General features: G+C 65.4%; 1 protein-coding gene across 2 annotated transcripts; it reads left to right on the plus strand.

Annotated features, from left to right (window-relative positions):
- The first annotated feature begins 732 nt into the window (after nt 1–732).
- On the plus strand, nt 733–17,920 carry RNF157 (ring finger protein 157). 2 transcript variants are annotated; one of them, XM_072025790.1, is made up of 20 exons: nt 870–972; nt 4,251–4,369; nt 7,377–7,465; nt 7,928–8,074; nt 8,230–8,347; nt 8,557–8,623; nt 8,738–8,781; nt 8,940–8,987; nt 9,082–9,153; nt 9,435–9,594; nt 9,791–9,903; nt 10,201–10,445; nt 10,541–10,649; nt 10,921–11,032; nt 11,122–11,300; nt 11,424–11,489; nt 11,742–11,790; nt 13,209–13,319; nt 15,868–15,908; nt 16,579–16,720. In XM_072025790.1, the coding sequence occupies exons 1-19, from the start codon at nt 885–887 to the stop codon at nt 15,906–15,908; spliced, it is 1,977 nt and encodes a 658-aa protein (XP_071881891.1). In that variant the 5' UTR covers nt 870–884; the 3' UTR covers nt 16,579–16,720. The 2 variants fall into 2 exon arrangements, with proteins under 2 accessions (XP_071881892.1, XP_071881891.1); XM_072025791.1 differs by lacking the exon at nt 15,868–15,908 and having other exon boundaries at nt 733–972; nt 16,579–17,920.
- Nucleotides 17,921–18,031: the final 111 nt, after the last annotated feature.

Raw genomic sequence — 18,031 nt, forward strand, 5'->3', positions numbered from 1 at the left:
AACGCTTGGATAAACCCACAGGATTCAGCCGCCGCCTGCGTTTCCCTGTGTGCGTCCATCCTCCCGAAGGGAAGCCCCCCCAGGGCACCCAGTGCCCCCCCCGGCAGCTCGGCGCTGGGCACCCAAGGGTGCAGGAAAGCTGCTGGGGTGCTCGGGGATCCCCCGATGGTGGCTCCAGCTCCGTGCCCCTGCGCCTGGTGGCGTCTGGGTGCACGGGGGGGGCTTGGATCCTGCCAGGGGACACCCCACGGGGGTGCTGGGGGGGGGACAGGGTGGTCCTGTCCCTGCGCTGGGGGGTCCCGGGGGTGGGGGGGCTGCTGGGGTCACCCAGGGGGGTGGCACCGGGGGTGGGGACTGGGGTGGGGGGCACTGGGTGGGTTACTGGGGCAGGCAGGTGGCACCAAGTGGAACCAGTGCGTGGCACTGGGAGCAGCTGGGAGACACTGGGGGCGGCAGGCGGGGGCTGCTGGGGGCAGGGGGCACCAGCAGGGACTGCCGGGGGGGGGGGGGCACAGGAGGCAGCGCCTTGCCCTGCGGCACCCCTGTGCCGAGCCGTGCCATATCGTGCCATATCGTGCCATGTCGCGCCGCGCCGTGCCATGTCGCGCCACGCCGAGCCGTGCCAAGCAGAGCGGTGCCCTGCAGCCCGGTGCCGTGCCGTGCCGATCCGTGCCGATCCGAGCCGTGCCAAGCGGGCGGGGCGACCCGGGCCGGCCCCGCATTGGCGCAGCCCCGGCGCTAGCGCGGAGGCGGTGCCGGGCGCGGCGCAGCGCGGAGGATGCTGCGGGAGGGGGGAGCCGCCGCTGCCAGCCCCGGTGCCGGTACCGGGCGGGAGGGTGGCCCTCTGAGACCCCCCCCTTGAGCCCCCCCACCCCAGCCCGGCCATGGGGGCGCTGACCAGCCGGCAGAACGCAGGGGTGGAGGAGGTGGACGTCCCCGCTAATTCCGTCTATAGGTACCCCCCGAAATCTGGTGAGTGGATGGGGAAAGGGGGGGGGGGCACCCGCATTTCGGTGCCGGGAGGGGTTGGGGACACGAGGCACCGCCTTGCTCCGCTAAGGGAAGGTGACCCCAAAAAGCCCCCGCCCGCTTTGGGGGCTCAATGGGGTCGGGGATGCTCCCGCGCACCCCAACGCCCACCCGCACCCCTCGGGGGGGGACCCCAAAACTTGGGGTGTGGGGCTGGGCGCCCCGGGGCCGTGTGGGGACAGGCTGGGGCCGGGGTGACCCCCGGGGGTGCCCCATCTCCAGGGGTCCCTTTACCAGCTGCGAAACTTGGCCGAGTTTTTGGTACTTTAATCCCATTTTTGGTACTTTAATCCCATTTTTATTTGCACCGGGGGGCTGAACGCCGGCGCTCGCTGCCAGCTGCTCGGGCAAAGCCGGCTTTAAATTCCCGGGAGGATGCCTGGGGTGGGAGGGATCGCAGGGGACCCCTCCTTCCCCTGCGCTCTGCCCCCCCAGCAGCCCCCCAGCCTCTGCTGTCACCCCCCAAGCTCCTGTCCCCGTCCCCGATGTCTCCCCCCTTCCGAATCCGGCCCTGCCTCAAACCTTGTGCGTGACCTTGGAAAAATCGGGGCCCTCCCCTCCCTGCCACGGGGCTGGGCTGAGCCGCTGGCTGCGGGGGGGGGTCGTGGGGATATCCTGGGGGGGGGTCACACGCCAAGAGGTCACGGGGCTGGGTCCTGGGGGGTCCTGGCATCAAAACAGCAAAAAATATAAAAATAAAAAATAAAAATCTGTGGCTGGTGCCTGTGTGTGCCCGGGGATTGCCACAGCATCCTTGCGGCGCCAGCTGATATTAATAGGTGACTATTTTGGGGGTTAATAGGATAAGGTAAGTGCTTGGGTCGTTAGCGCCGGGGCAAATTACTCGCTCGTTAGGAATAAAGACATCCTCAGGAAGAATTGCAGCCTGCCCAAACCTTCTCCTCGTCCCGAAAAGCCGTGCTTGGCTTGTTTGGATTTTATTTTATTACGGGGCTGGGTGCGTTTTATTGCTGGGCTTTATTATTCCTGGGCTGGGTGCGTTTTTAGGGGGGTGTCTTGGGGGTCGGGGGAGCGCTGCCCCTGCCCTGGGGTAGGGACTGTGCCCAGCTGGGGGCTCCTGGGGGCATCTCAGCTGGCAGAGGTCAGGCTGGGGCTGACCCCCGGATTTTGGGGTCTTCTCCACGGGGCTCCTCTCCACGGGGAGGTGCCCGGGTGGCAGGGAGGGACGCGGCCAGCTGCACCAGAGCCCGGGCTGGTGGCCCCAAGAGATTACGGCCGCTCTGCCCCTAATCCCAGGGGGATTTGCCTTTGGTGGCTGAGCGGGAGGAAGAGGAGGAGGCAGTGGGGCCGGATCCTGCGCAGCGGCAGCGCCTCGCCCCCATCGAGCCTGGAGGTGCCCCCCTGGGGCACGGGGCCGTGGCTCGCTCCGGGTGGCCACAGCGGCCACTTCTTGTCCCCATCGAGCAGCTCCTCTTCTCGTCCCGGGGGTCTCCACCCCAGGGGCTGTGGGTCCCTGCGTGGGGGCAGGATCCTTATTTCAGCCCCAGTCCCTGGCTGAGGCTGGGGCCACACAAGTTCGGGGCCAGGAGCAAAGACGGGTGGCCACGTGGGGACACCCCAAGTCCCAGGGACACCCCGAGAGGGCTGATGCAGCAGCTCCAGGGCTGGCTCAGGGCTGGGGCACCAAGGTTTGCACCCATGGGGTCCCTGCAGGTCCTTGGGGGAGCTCCCCAGGCGCTGTGCAGGGAGGTGCTCGTGGAGAAAAGGGGCTGATGGCAGCGGGGGGTGCCTGGGGACGTCCTGCAGCAAGGTGCTGGTGGCCCTGTGGGTTTGGTTCGCTGGGAACGTGAAGCAGCCGGGTTTGGTTCGTCCTCTGAAGCAGCCGCTCCGTCCCTGCGGCTTGCAGCCTTTCCCTCCTGCTCTCTCTGGGCTCTGGAGGTGAAGCTTTCACTAAAGCGGCTGTCCCTGGGTGCTGTGACCGTCCTTGTCAGGCTCTCCTCCCCCCCCCGGGGGCAGCTCTCGGGTGAGGAATTACAATTAGCCCATAATGAGAGCACCCCTGCTTCCCTCTCTGCCCCTCGGTGGGGCCCAGCCGTGCCCGCGGTCACCTGGCGGGGCTGGCAGCGTCCTGCCGAAGCCAAAATCATCTTTTTTTTAATTTATTTTTTCTCATCTCCTGCCTCTTTAACCTCCTTTGCTGCCGGCTGCAGCGCTCAGCCCATGTAAAATTGATGCAGCTCTGCACGGCGAGTCCCGCGGGAGGGCGAAAGCGCAGCCGAGCGTGGCCAGGAGCCCCCAGCCCTGGGGTTTTGTCCCCGCCAGGACACACAGAGGGGGGGGAGCTGAGGGTCCTGGGCCGTGCCACGGGGACCTGCAGCACCCAAGGGTGCTCGGAGACCCCCGCAGGGAGGCTGGGTGATGCTCTGTGCCAGCGAGCCGTGGCTGGGGTCACCGCACAGAGCCTGGGCTCGGATTTTCAGCTTTTCCCCTGGAAAGCTCTCGGCCTTGGGTTGAGCCTGGGGCTGTTCTCCCTGCGCCTCGCCAGGCTTTGGGCTCGGTTTTGGGGTTTTCCGTGGGGTGTGAAGGCCTGAGCAGGAGCTGCATCAGCTGGGAGCCAGCCGCAGCCTCTGACTTCGGTGCCCAAAGCCCGGCCACTCTGAGCTGCAGACCCCAAATGTTTTCCTCCTGGAGGATTTCCCTGGAGGAGCTGGGGGCGTTTGCGTGGCTGTGCGGCCCCATGGAAGCAACCAGGGGCTGTGGGTTTTTTTTTTCAGGGGTCGTGGCTAAAGCTTGGGGTGAATCTGCTCGGATTAAATCCCGCTGGACTGAGCAGACGCCTGCGGGGTGCTGCGCCGGGGCCGTGCCCCTGCACCAGCCCATTTCCATCTCGGCTCTGCCTGCGTGGCTGCTCCGGGCCATAAATCAGAGCAGGCAGCAGCTCCTTTACCCACAACGAGCTGTGGGGCCACGAGGCTGCCGCTTCCCTGCTCCCCGGGGCTCCCCTGCGTGGAGGTGGCTGGAGCGGAAAGGGGGCAGCGGGGCAAAACGGGTGGGAGAAGGGCTGCCTAAAAGGGTCGCTCCTTCACCCCTGCACCTTCACGTGCCCAAAACCGAAAGGCTTTGGGCGAGGTGGCCTTGGGGACGAAGCCACCCTGGGGACGAAGCCACCCTGGGGATGAAGCCCCCCCGAGCCACCCGCGGGCAGCAGCTCCCCGTGGTGCCCGCCCCGCTCAGTCTGTCCATCTGTCCTTCCTCCCCAGGGAGTTATTTCGCCAACCACTTCATCATGGGCGGCGAGAAGTTCGACTCCACGCACCCCGAGGGTTACCTCTTCGGCGAGAACAGCGACCTCAACTTCTTGGGGAACCGCCCCGTGCTGGTAGGCACCGGGGGGGGGATTTGGTGTCCACCAGCCGAGCGCTCCGGGGTGGGCTGAGTGGATTCTCTGCTGTCTGCTATAGAGGTTGGCCACTCGCCACCATGTCCCCTTCTGGGCTGCAGGAGCTGTTCTGCTCGTTTCTGGCTTCTCCAAACCTGGTGTTATTTTTATGAATCGTATTTTTACCCAACAAAGGGGTTTGGGGCCAGTTTGCTTCTTGTGTGTGTGCCAGCTGGGGATGCCCGGCTGCCTCAGTTCCCCAGGGACGCTCCCTGTGTGCCCGCTCCTGGGGCTGGGGTTTTGTTCCTGCTGCATTTAGAAAGCAAGGAAGTGGCACCAGGACCACCCTGGCAGTGGGATTTCATTTCTGGGAGGGCTCAGGCAGTAAAAAGCCTCAAGGTGAGGAATGAAAAGGCACCGAAGCTTTTCTGGTGGATCAAAACGAGCGTGCCCGCTCCGGACAGCTCAGCTTTCGAACGTTCCTCTCCATCCCGTCGGCTTGCCCAGAAACCAGAGGCCAGGATCCACCTCCCCTCCCCTGAGAAATCCCCTTGATGCCAGTGAAAGCCTCCCAGCTGCCCCCGTGCGTTTCTGGGGGCACAAATCCTGGCAGCAGCCCGCCGGGAGCAGCAGGGGAGGCAGACGACCAGCTTGGAAGCAGCAGAAGGAATTAACGCGGCGCTGCAAGCCGAATTGCATCGCTCGGGCTTAATTACCGGGGGCGCTGAGAGGCTGAGCTTCAGAGATTTGGGGTCATAGCGGGGATGTGAGGACTGGGGCCGGAGGACCTGCGTTGGTTCTGGCCTGATGCTGTGTCCAGGCCCCATTTAAGCATCTCTGGTGCTGCCCCCAGCCCTTTTCTGATGCTCCGTGGCTGTTTTGTGCTCCGGGCTGCTGTTACAGAGACGCAGCAGGGCTGGAAATGTCAGAGGCCGCCAGTGCTTTACGCAGGGAGATTTATGTTGGGTTCCTTCGGGTGTCCCCAAAGAGCTGGGGGGTTAATGCCTGGGAAATGCTGCCCTAAATCCTCTCTGAGCCGAGCGGCTCGGGGCGAGCTGGCAAATCCCAGCTGCAGGTGCTGGGGCTGGGCAGGCGCAGAGGTTTGGCCGGGGGTGGCCGCATCCTGCCCGCGGGACCCTGCCCGCTCCTCCCCGGTGCCCTCGGCGCAGGGCGCTTCTGCAGCGGGTGGGGAAGGGGCTCGGAGCTCCTCAGAGCCACAGAAACCAGCCCGGGGCTGCTCGTGGACAAAGCCCCGGGGATATTTTGGGGGTTTTTTGGCTTCGGCAGGAGCTGGCCGGGACCAAACATCGCTGCAGGCGTGCACACGGCGTTCCCAAAGGGATGGCGGTCAGAGCGAGGATATTTTGCTGTTGTTTTTTGGCTTGATTTAAGTCAAGGGGATGGAAGGAAGTCCTCCAAGCGGCCCCTTTGTGATTGCGCAAATCTGGCTTGCACAATTTCATTAACGTTTTTTTAAAAAGTCGCCAGAAAAGGGCCCGCAGCTGGGCGCGAGAGAGAGAGCCCAACGGTGACAACTGAACGGTTCCTGCAGCAAGAAATTTACCCCCGGAGCTTCCCCATTCCACCCAGCCCAACGGCTGCTGCCTGCCTCGACCCCAAATTTATGGGGGGGAGACCAAAAGGGCCCCCCAGGGGCTGTGGGGGGAGCCGTGCCCCATGGCACGCTGCTGGCTGCCGCACCGGGGTCGTTGCGCGCAGAGGGGTCCTGCACCCATGGGGGGCTTTTGGGGCCCTTGGGGTGCTGAGGGCACGGCGAGGTGCAAACGAGGGGGTAGATTGGATTGCTTCGTTAATTAGAGCAATGAGGATGGGTCGGCCGGTGGCTGTGGGTTGTGCTCAGCTTTCGGGTTCCTGCTCCCTCCCAGCCGCACCAGGCAGGCTGTGGGTGCCCGAGGCTCCTGGCAGAGCTCGTTAGCGCGGCTTAATGACTCAGCAACCCCTTTTTGAGGAAAAGGTGACAATTTCCAGGTGCCACTGAATCCTCAGAGGGTGCCACCACCACCTGCGGGCTGAGCGGCTCCAGCCTGGGTTCCCCCTGGCTGGGGGAAGGTGACCGTCCCCTGGGGGGGCTCAGCACACCTCAGGGACACCCAAAAGAGGGGCAGAAATTGGGGGGAGAAGCCCCCCTGGGTCCCTTCCCATACCCTCGGTCTGCCGTGGTGTCCCCTCTCCTCTACGAGCCCTGCAGCCCCCATGGTGGCTGCAGGTGACAGGGGAGGGACAAGGTCACCTTGGAGGGTGGCACCGCTCTGCTCTCCCTCGCAGCGACGCCGGCACCACCATCGGCTCCCCCCACTGTACAGGGGCTGATGGGGACCCCCCAGCCCCAACCCCATCCATTTGGGGACAAAAGCGGGGGATTTGTGGCCGTTCCTTTGGTGCCGGGCACCAAGCGGGCTCCGTGCTCCCCCTCCCTCAGCTCCGTGCTGCAGCAGCAGGCTAAAAATACAGCAGCGGCCGCCCGCGGCGCCGTGGGATCCACGGGGGGGGCTCGGGCACCTCGACCCCGCTTCCCCTTTGTCCTTGAGATGCCCCCTCTCCGCGTGCCAGACCCCATAAGCCGTCCCCAGCGGGGTGGTGTCCCCATTGGCACGCTGCCTGCTACCCGAGGTGGATGCGGAGTTTGTTTTGGGGTTGGGGAGGGTGCCCGGGGGGGTGCTGGGGGCTGGCTCTGCCCTGTTGTGGTGGGGGCCTTAAAGAAAGAAGTCCCCGGGGTAGGGTCCTTAAAGGCAGAACTGATCGCCCCCAGGGAGGGGGAGCGCTGACGAGGCCGGTGTGGGGTCCCGGTGTGCGTGGGGCTTTTGGGGAGGTGGCTTTGTGGGGGAAGGTTCCATTTGGCACGGGTTTGCCCAGCCTGGGAGGGGATTTGGGTGTCCCCACGGCACTGCCCCGGCCTGGGGGGGCTTCTGGGGGCTCCCCCCGGGGTTTTGGGGGGCTCTGCCATTGAGGAGGGACAGGGGTCTCACCGCTGTCTCTCTCGCCCTAGTTCCCTTACGCCGCTCCGCCTCCCCAGGAACCCGTCAAGACCCTCAGGAGCCTGATCAACATCCGCAAGGACACCCTGCGCCTCGTCAAGTGAGTCGGGGGGGTGCTCCCCTCGAGGGGGGGTGCTCCCGGCCCCGGTGTCTGCGGGGGGGGACAGAGCTGGCCCCGAGCGGGTGCCCCCTCCCCAAGTCCCGGCACGGGCGAGCTTCCCGCGCCAGCCCGCGCCTCTCGGGGCGAGGGGATTAAGCGGAGCTCAGCACTGCCTTTGAAGCGGTTTTGCTTTTTCTTCCCCCAAAAAGGCTTTATCGGAGGGAGGCCGGGGATTGGGGCTGAGCAGGGGGGCGGGTTGGGATTAGGGCTGGAAGCTGCCCGGATCTCGGGCAGGCTGCGCGCTCCTGGCGTGCCTCAGCTTCCCCTGCTGGAGGGGGTGAGGCCCTGGGAGCCTTTTGGGGACGCAGAGGGGGTGGTGACCTTGGTGGCCACCCCGTGGCACCCCAACAGCCGGGGGAGCCGTCTCTGTGGGGTCCCTGAGCCCCACGGGGTGCCCCCCAGGTGCTCGGAGGAGGTGAAGACCCCGGGGGAAGAAGTGAGCAAAGCCAAGGTGCACTACAACGTGGAGTTCACCTTCGACACGGACGCCCGCGTGGCCATCACCATCTACTACCAGGCGAGCGAGGAGTTTCACAACGGGGTGGCGAGGTGAGGAGCCCGGCACGGCGTTGTGTCCCCCCACGGAGTTATTTTAGCCCCCTTTTAGGACTTTTGGCCCCAGCCCCGAGTCCCATCCCCTAAGGGAAGCAGAGCGCCGGCTCCTCCTGCCCCCCTACTGACCCTGCCCTCTGCCCGAGGGACAGCTACGTCCCCAGGGACAGCAGCCTGCAGTCGGAGACGGTGCACTACAAGCGGGGCGTGTGCCAGCAGTTCTGCGTGCCCTCCCACACCGTCGACCCCTCCGAGTGGACCGAGGAGGAGGTGAGCAGCGCCCGACGGTTGCCGGACCCTTGAGGGATCCGAAACCGTTCGGGGACCGGCCCCAAAACGCCCCCATAGCTGGCCGCGAGCACCCACGGGAGCTCATCCCCTTTGGGGTGAGCAAACCCAGGGGGTTTGGGGGCTGCGGCTCGGCGGATGGGAGACCAAAACCTCACTCCTCCTGACCGAGCCTTTCCTCCGGGGGGCAGCTGGGCTTCGACCTGGACCGGGAGGTGTTCCCCATGGTGGTGCACGCGGTGGTGGATGAAGGCGATGGTGAGAGGGGCCCCCATTTATTTTCCCGGCTGTACAGGGCAGGGCAGAGCCCCCTGCTCCTCCTGGGGGACTCGTCCTCGGTCCCTGAGCCTCCTGCTCGGTGTTTTCTTGCAGAGCACGCCGGGCACAGCCATGTGCTGCTGGCCACCTTCGAGAAGGTGAGAGCGGGGCTGGGGCCCCCCCGTCCCCTCCCGTCCCCTCCCGGCACCCGCTGGGTGCTGGAGGGAGCTTGGGAAGGCGCTGGGGCTGTTTTGGGGTGGTCCCAAAGCTCGAGGGCTCATCCCCGGTGTTCACCCCGTTGTTTTCCCCTCCCCAGCACGCCGACGGCACCTTCTGCGTGAAGCCCCTCAAGCAGAAGCAAGTGGTGAGTGCGCCGCGTCCCCAGGGGGCAGCGGGGACCCCAGGGGGCAGCGGGGACCCCAGGGGGCCACCTCCCCATCCTCCTGGCACCCTTACAGGTGGACGGGGTGAGCTACCTGCTGCAGGAGATCTACGGCATCGAGAACAAGTACAACACGCAGGACTCCAAGGTAGGCGCCTGATGGGTGCACCCAGAACCTCCCTGGACCCGTCCCCGTCCCCCTCTGCTCCCCAAAGTCCCTGCTCGCGTCGTTCCCATGGGACAGGGGTCGCCCAGGGTGGGTGGAAGAGGGGTGGGGGGACAGAGGAGCTGCCGGAGGCTGGAAGCTGAAGGCTTTGTCCCCTCGGAGGCTTTGTCCCCGTGTCCCCACCTTTTGTGGTGTCCTGGGAGGGCGGTGGGGCTCGTGCCGGGGATATGGGGCCGAGCGGCCGCGGTGTCTCCTCCGGGCAGGTGGCGGAGGACGAGGTGAGCGATAACAGCGCCGAGTGCGTCGTCTGCCTGTCCGACGTCCGCGACACCCTCATCCTGCCCTGCCGCCACCTCTGCCTCTGCAACACGTGCGCCGACACCCTGCGCTACCAGGCCAACAACTGCCCCATCTGCAGGCTGCGTAAGGGGGGGGGGGCGGCAGATCCCAAATCCCCCCCCTTTTGGGGTCCTTCAGCCCCGGGGAGAGCCTCGGCGATGTGCGAGGCTGGGTGCTGCAGGACCCTCCTAAAAAAACGGGGTTTGGGGTTTTATTGGGGTGCGCCAGGCACGGTTTCCAGCCCGCCCTTCCTCCTTGCCTTTTTTTTTTTTGCCCCCAGCTTTCCGAGCCTTGCTGCAAATCCGAGCCATGAGGAAGAAGCTGGGGCCCCTCTCGCCCACCAGCTTCAACCCCATCATCGCCTCGCAGACCTCCGACTCCGAGGAGCACTCGGTCAGCGTTTGGGGGGGGTGTTTTGGGAGCCTCGTTGGGGTGGGTGGGGAAGGGCTGGGGACGGACACCCCTTGTGGGGTTTTAAAAAAAAAAAAAAATATCACAAAAAGGCAAGCTGGAAATTGGGGAGGGAAGGGAAAAAATTGGGAGGAAGCATTGCCCACGGTGCATCCTCTTCGGTGCACAAATTTGGGGCTTTCGTGGGTGTGGAGGGTTTGTCCCGGCAAAAAGGCGTGGAAAGGGGGGCAAGGAAGGAGCACGGGGGGGGGGGTCCTCACCCCATCTCCCCCTCCCCAGTCCTCGGAGAACATCCCCCCTGGCTACGAGGTGGTGTCGCTGCTGGAGGCCCTCAACGGGCCGCTGACGCCCTCGCCGGGCGCGGTGCGGCTGCGGGCGCTGGGGGACGCGGCCCCCCCCGGCACGGGGCCGCTGCCCCCCTATGGCAGCGAGGGGCGCCTGCCCCCCCTGCGCGCCCTCTCGCCCCTCGAGCGCCTGTCGGACTGCGCCCCGCCGGGGCTCAAGCTGAAGAAAAGCGTCTCCAAGTGAGTGCCCACCCCCAAAATGGCACCGGGTGGGGGTCCCCGGGGTGGGGGTCGCTGGTTCCTGAACCCCCCCCCCCTCCCCTAAATCCCTGCAGGTCGGGCTCGCAGAACTCCTCCATGCTGCCCGAGGAGGAGGAGGAGAAGTCGTGCACCGAGTCGGAGCTGAGGGGCACCAGGAGGAAATCTCCTGCCCGGCTGGAGGAGGTGAGGGCTTGCCGTGGCTGCGGTGAGCCGGTGAGGATGTTCTGGGGGGGGGGGGACATGGGGTTTTGGGGGTCTCAAGCAGCCTCTCAGGGAATACAGGGTCTGGATGGGGACTTGTGGATGGGGACTTCCCCTCCTGGGTGTGCTGTGGATGAAGACCCAGGGGATCTGCTGCTCCAAGGGGCAAGAGGCCCCAGCCCTGCCCCAAACGCCCCCATCCCGCCCTCCCCACGAGGATTTTTCCCTCCAGCCCCCCCTTCCCTTCTCCCAGGAGTGCGGCGTCACCCCAGAGAGCGAGAACCTCACCCTGTCCTCATCGGGTGCCATCGACCAGTCCTCGTGCACCGGCACCCCGCTCTCCTCCACCATCTCCTCTCCAGAAGGTGCGGCCACCGGAGACCCCCCCCATTGCAATTCCCAGCTCCTCCTCGTTAGCCCTGCCGCTAATTACCCGCCGCCGTGCTCCCCGCAGAGCCCGTCAGCAGCAGCCTGGCCCAGTCCGTCATGTCCATGGCGTCCTCGCAGAGCCAGCACTCGCAGCTCAGCACCGACACCGTCTCCTCCATGTCCGGCTCCTACGTGGCCCCCGGCACGGAGGAGGAAGGGGACACGCTGCCCTCGCCCGCCGCCGCCACCGCCTCTGACGGAGAGGTAGGGGGGGGCCGGCAGCTCCCCGGGACGGGATGGGAGGGGACCCCTCCAAACCCATCACCGCCACGCTTTGGTGGGGGTTTTTAATCATTTTTTTCCCCCTTTTTTTTTTTTTTTTTGCAGTCGACGCCTGTGGAGTCCCTGGATATAAACTTCGTCAGCATCTCAGCCGAGGAGCACGACGCCGAGGTACCGTGTGGCACGGGGCAGGCGGCGCCCCCAGCGCCATGGGGGACCCCGGTTGTGCCCAGTTTTGGGCTGCGCATCCCCATTGTGCTGAGGGCTCTTCCCCGGGGCCACGTGGGGCAGCAGGGCCGTTCCCCGCAGCATTTGGAGGTGCCACATCTGGGCTCATCCTCCCCAAAACCCCGGGGCCGGGGGACGTTGCCCAAAAGTGCCGTGGGCACGTGCAGGGCTCAGCGCTGCCTCTCTGTGCCGCAGGGCAACGCCGTGCTGGAGGACGAGGACGCGTCGCCCACGCTGGATGATGGTAAAAGGCCCGGATCGCTGCTGTCCTGTGTCCCCCCCCTTTTGGTTCGGTGTCACCGGGGGTGGCTGATGCCCTGCTGTCCCCTGGCTGCCCCCGGGGAAAGCGCCGGGGGTCTCGGCGGCACCGGGGCTGGGGATGAATCCGTCATGGGTTGGACACCGGGGAGATGGGGACAGCCAGGTGGCTGTGGGGACACCGGGGCACGCAGCAGGTGATGAGCGGTGCTCGGGGTCTGAGTCCCTGCTGGGGAGCAGGAGGCAGGGTGCTGCACGGGGGGGTCCCCAGAGGGCTCCCCGGGGTGATGCTCTGCTGCTGGCCGCGTCCTGCTGCCCCGCCACGGGACGCAGCCGGAGCCATTTCCACGGGGATGAGTGGGAAAGAGGCTCCACGGTGTTTTTTTTTCATTGTTTCCTCCCCCCTCTGCCAAAAAGGTCTCTTTACATCTCCGCAAACCTCTCCCTGCGCTCTCCCCATGTTGGTTTCCGTGGGGAGGGGGTGTGAGGCTGTTCCCCTTGGGCTGTTTTCCTCTTTCTCTTTCTTTTTCCCCTGTCCCTGGTGTGCTTTCTCAAGCCACCATGTGCACACTGAGCGCTCCCCCTGCCTCCTGCCAGGCACTCAGCTAGCCGAGGAAAGGGGCTGCCACCCCCGTGCCGCCAGCTGCCAGGCGGCTTGGGTTTCTTTAGGGACAGGGAGGCCCGCGGTGCGTCCCCTCCCGTGCTCTCAAGTCTCTAAATAATAAAAAAGCCCCGAGCCTCTCCCCCTCTGTCCCACCCGGACGGTCAGCCCAGCTGGAGAGCAGGAGCCAGGCTCGGGGCCGTTCCCCAGAACCGGGTTTTTGTCGCCAAAAAGAGCACAGGGTGCTGCCAGCCCCGTGGGGAGCCTCCTGCTCGTGGTGAGAAGCGAGCGGGGGCCGTTCCTGGCATCCCCTGTCCCCCCCGAGGCCAGGAGCACCTTTCCTTCATGGGGAGCTCAGGTCCTGCTGGCTCAAACCCCGTGAAACGAGGTGGTGCGTGTGCGGGGGGGTCACCCCTCTCACTCCCCCCCAAAAAAAAACATACACAACACCAAACAAACCCTCCACCCCCGTGCAAAGCTTGGCTACGGCTTCTGCCGCCCCACGTGCCCGTCGCTGCCTCCTCCCGGCATCCCCCCACCCGCGCTGCTGGTGCCCGAGGGAGGTGCCCCCGCGGACCCCCCCGGCACAAGGGAAAGGAGCAGCTCGGACCGTGCCCCCCCCACCTTGCGCCCAGCCCAGGCGTTATTGTCCGCTCGCGGCCCTCTCCGCTCTTTTCCTGGTTTGCAAGCAAGATTTTTTTTTTTATTTTATTTTTAAAGGGGGTGGGGAGAGGAAAACCCCCCCGAACCCCCCCTCCCGAGGCTGCACGCCCCCCCGGCTAACTGCTTTAACTCCCTTCCAGGCCGGAGGACGGGCGCGTTCCTCGGTCTGAGGTGTGCCAATAACAATGACGTGGGCATCGCACGGGTGAAAGCGCTGGACAATAAGCTGTGCTCTGAGGCCCGCTTACCTGGTGAGTGGCCGCCTGCTGAACATGAACTCGGGGCTGGGGGGGGGTGCTGCCACTCCTCCCCGCATCGCCCCTGCCCCTTCAGGTCCCCCCCTTTTCCCCTTCTCACCCGCCCCATCCTCATCCCTCTCCATCCCCAGCCCCACACCACGTCCTGCCGTGGGGATGAGCACCGGGCACGTGCCCCCCAACCCCCCCCGGCCCTATATCCAGGAGTCCTCCTGGTGTATTTGGTAGCCCCTGGTGTATTTGGTGATATTTTGGGTCAGGACGGGAGCCAGAGATGCTGCAGCCTTGGCCCTGTAGGGTCAGACACCAGGCGGGGGCTGCCTGCGTCCCCCTCCTCTTCCTCCAGACGAGGATCTTGGGGTCCCGCTGCCCCAAATTCTCCTCCCTCTCCTCCATCTCTTCCCACCCTTTCTCCCCCCTCCTTCTGCCTTTCTTCTGTTTCCTCCCCCCTCTCTCTCCATCCTTTTTTTTTTTGTCCTCCTCTTCCTCCCGTCCCGAGGCCCCTCCATCCACCTGGAAGTTCATGTTCACTCCGTGCCAACACGGTTTTCCCAGCCCCTGCTTGTGCCCCCCTCCCTGCCCGGAGCTGCGGAGAGGTGACAAATGTATTGGTGACGGGGGGGGGTTGGGGTGAGGGCAGGGGACCTGCATCCTCACCATCAGCCCCGGGGGGGGACAAAAACGGGGGCAAAAAAAGCCAAAAAGGAGCCCTCTGTGCACACAGAGCTCTCGCTCAGCTCTTTGTCAATACATTTGTGGACGAGCTGAAAGCAACTCCCCCCCCCTCCAGCCTTTCCCCTTTGGCACAAGCTGCGGTGGGCGCTTGGAGAGCTGGGCTGGGGGCTGAAAGCACCCGGACCCCCCCCTCCGGGTTCCTTTCTCCCCCTCTTTCCCCTCTGGGCAAGCTTCGCCCCCCCCGGCTGCCCTGTTCCCGGTGGTTTTCTGCTCTGGGGAACCACGGCGAGGCTGCGGCGGAGGAACAGGAGCCTGCCCCAGCTCCCCGACCCCCCCGGCACCAGCAAGGGGCTGGCAGCGAAGGATGCGGCCTCCATCCTTTGCCCCCCCTGCACTTATCCGTGTGCCCAGCGGCTGCGCTGCTTGCCACCCCCACCAGGAGAATTGGGGAGGGGGCTGTGGGTGCCTGGCCTGCAGGGGGAGAGCACGGCTGGAGGGGCGCGGGGGCTCTGCGCTGGAAGGGTCGGAGAGGTGCGAGGAGCTCCCAGCCACGATTTAAGGTTCTTTTTGGTGGTGCTGGGCTGCCATCCACGGGGCTGCACCGCTGCCGGGGGGGTGGAGGAGGTGGAAAGGTGGAAATTTGCAGCGGGGAGCTGGGGCTGGAGCTTCCCACCCGGCTCTTACAGGTTCGGGTGTGACCGCGGCCACGAGGCAGGCACAAACAGCGAGGGTCTCCACTTTGGGGCCACGTGCTGGTGTCCTGAATGCTTAACATCACCTCAAACAGTTTGTTTTTTTAAAATATTTCTCCCCTGGTTCCTCCTGAGGGGACGTTTAGCCGTGGTTAGACCCACGGGCTGGTTTTTGCTCCCTCTGTAGCGAGGGAAGGCGCAGGATGTGCTTTGTCAGCGTGGAGATGTCTGTGCAGCCCTAGCAGTGCTCTGAAAGCTCCCCAGATTTCAATCCGGGGGGAGGATGGTTGGGGAGGAGCTGACAAAACCCAATCCTGGGGATTTAGGGCACAGGGCTTCAGGGAAACCCCCAGACCCGCGTCCTCAGGTGGGTTCCCAGAGCCCTGGGGGTGTGCGGGGGCTTGCAGGGGGCCAAGCAGCCTCCGGCCACTGCCTCTCCGAGGGGCTGTAAGGGGGCTGGCACGTGCTGGAAATACCAGCAGCAAGGTGGGGAGCCTGCGGAGGCAGCCCCGAGAAGAGCTGAAATCCCCCAGGAGCATTTGGTGGTGTGGATTATCCGGGCTGTGAGCTGGGCGAGCCGTGCGGCTTCCACCTCGAGGCTGTTTGCAGGATGGGGGGAGCCCAGCCCGGCCCTGCCTCCCCCAGGGAAGGAGCTGTGTGTGTGTGTGTGTGTGTGCACGTGGCCGTGTCCCCACGTCCTGCCCCGAGCCTCGGGAGCCTTTCCAGGACACCCTGGCTGTGCGTAAAGGCCCCGTGGCACTGCAGCGACGTAGGCAATGCCGAGCTCTAAATGTGGTGTGTGTGTGTGTGTGGGGGGGGTCCTGTTTAATTCCCCAGCCCCTCTGGGACCCGCACACTTCACTCGCCTCCCTCTCCAGCCTGAGCTCGCTGTGAGAAGCCCCTCGAAGTGACAGCTGTCCCCTTCCATACATCACGCAGCGAGCTTTTCCTTGCTCCCTCTGAAAAAAAAAAAAAAACTCAGCGCTCGCCCTCAGCCCCCGAGGTGCCCCCGTGCAGCCCCCAGGGCTCAGAGCTGCCCCGGGCACGGGGCTGAACCTCACCGGGGGGAGCACGTCGGGATGTTTTGGGGGCTCAGCCCCTGCCAGCACCGTGCGAGGACCGTGGATAACCCCCGGGGCTCACCACCTGCCTTCTGCTCTCTCCCCGCCACGCAGCCGCGGTGCCGGACTCCTGCCCCATAGACATTGAGGAATAGGTAGGAGCCCTGCAGGGCCCCCGCTCCCCAATTTCTGGTGGCTCCCCAATTTCTGGTGGCCCCCACGTGGTCCTGGGTGAGGTCCCCGTGTGCCTACAGGGCCGCAGGGGGTCTGCTTTGGGTCCCCTCCCCGTGCATGGTGGGGGCAGAGGTGACCCCCTTCGGTTTGGGTTGGTAAAACCCCCTCTCCCGAGCCATTTCCCATGGGGGGGACGCGACCTGGGTGTGCAGCACGCGGGGTGGGGGCTGTGAGCACTTCTCCCTCCTCTCGGGGAGGGTGCAGAGCCCGGCGCCCCGGCCCCATCCCGCACACAGCACCGGGGACCCCGCTCCCAGCCCCGCTGAGCTCCCAGCCCCAGCGGGCTGAGGCCAGAGCAGTTTGTGTCACCCAACAGCCCTCAAATAACAGGTAAAAAGCTCAAGTTTGGGGTGACCTGGTGGTGCTGGAAGGGATCCCCCTGCCAGTGGTGATATTTTGGCACTGGAGCAGAGATTTGGGGTTTCCCAGCTCAGCTGCCCAAATGGGCAGCCCCAAGTGGCACCGTGCCCCCCCACACACACCCCCAGCACGGAGAGCCCCTGATCCCCTGGGGGTGTTCGGGTACAGCTCCGTGTGCTTGACCCCAAACCCCCCTCCCGCAGCCCCTAACCCCCCGTTTTTCTCCCCCAGGCCCGGAGGCAGCCAACACCAACGTGCGGCAGCCGTGGGAGCACTGCCCGTGCCAGGGCTCAGCCCGGGGGGGGGGCACGCACCCCCCCACCACACGCAGATGGACCCGGGCACCACCACCTCCACCCCTGGGCTGTAGCGGAACCGATTATTTTGGAAAGAAAAGACGATGACCTCGTATTTCCCTCCCTGTCCCGCTGGAAGGACGGGGTGGCCACAGCTGGGAGCGCAGAGGAGGGGGGGGGGCAAGAGCTGTGTCACCTCGCAGCCCCCCCGTCACCACCTTGCTGTCCAGGTCCCCCTCCTGCCCCACATGTGGGGATGGGGTCACCCTAAAAAGAGGCTCCTGGGGCACGGCCGCAGGGGGACGATGGCAGGAGGGTGCCCAAGGGGTGAGGACAAGCGGCGGCAGTGACATCCTCAGTGCACGAGCCGGTGACCTCTGTGGGGGGCTGGCCCCCCCCTGGTTTGGTGGCCCGTCCCCGTGCCATGGGACGTCCCCACCGGTGCACTGGCGGTGATGGCACTGCCCCTCCCCGGCCCCCCGCACCCCCCTTTTCTCCTCCCGGGCAGCATGCGAGCTCCAGGAGGTGGCTTGTCCCCAGGGCTGGAGGGGGGGTGGCAGGGACCCAGTCCCCGTTGTCACCAGCGCCCTGGGGCACCCCCAGTTTACCCTCACCGTCTTCCGCCCCGCTGCGAGCTCGGGGCTCGGGGCTGTGCCCTCTCTCTGGAACAAGTGCCAAAAATCGTCACCCCTTTCCCCCCCCCTCCTGCTCTGCGTGTCCCTCGCACTTGGTAGCAGGGGCTGGACGAGGCTGGGGGGGCTGCCCCCCATCCCTCCATCCCCACCCCTCCATCCCCATCCCTCCGGCACTGGGCTGGCAGCGTTAGTGGGGTTTGCTCAGGGGGACGGGCACTCAGGGACCCGTGGGGCAGGGCTGCAGCCCCAGACCTCATGGGGCCGCTGGCTCCGCGCTGAGGAGCACCAGGGTCCATCAAAACCCCCCCTCGGGGACCAGCACCCCACAACGCAGGGAGCTTTGCCCCTCTCCTTTCAGGAGGAAACCGCACTTCAGAGCTACGTTAGGGCAAAAAGGTGGGTTCTGGAAGGGAAAAAAAAAGCCCTTTAGGGGTGTTCCTGCCCCCTGGCTGCCCGGATGCATAGGGAAAATGAGGGAGATGCTCCGGGTGTCCCCCTTTCCTCACAGGGCAGCCCCCCCCGTTCCAGCCATGCACCCATCAGGGCTTGAAGGAAGGAAACCAGACTGCTGCTTACGGCTCTGCTTCGAGCATGTTTCGGGTTTTCGGAGTATGTTTAATAAAGGGAATCTTACGTCGACAAGGCGTCCCGAATCACTTTGGGGCTGCGGGGCGAGCACAATCGGGGTGCTTGGGGCTCAGTGGGGGCAAGCCCTTCTCCATCACCCCGGTACCACACCGCAATCAGCCCAGC

This window comes from Anas platyrhynchos, chromosome 19 (genome assembly GCF_047663525.1).
Source record: "Anas platyrhynchos isolate ZD024472 breed Pekin duck chromosome 19, IASCAAS_PekinDuck_T2T, whole genome shotgun sequence".
NCBI classification, from domain to species: Eukaryota; Metazoa; Chordata; class Aves; order Anseriformes; family Anatidae; genus Anas; species Anas platyrhynchos.

What these genes read in the sequence shown, in the direction of transcription:
- RNF157 (XM_072025791.1), top strand. Translation starts at nt 885, where the DNA reads ATGGGGGCGCTGACCAGCCGGCAGAACGCAGGGGTGGAGGAGGTGGAC. An exon ending in CTGAAGAAAAGCGTCTCCAA is followed by an intron (nt 10,446 to 10,540) that starts GTGAGTGCCCAC and finishes AAATCCCTGCAG; the next exon opens with GTCGGGCTCGCAGAACTCCT. An exon ending in CCACCGCCTCTGACGGAGAG is followed by an intron (nt 11,301 to 11,423) that starts GTAGGGGGGGGC and finishes TTTTTTTTGCAG; the next exon opens with TCGACGCCTGTGGAGTCCCT.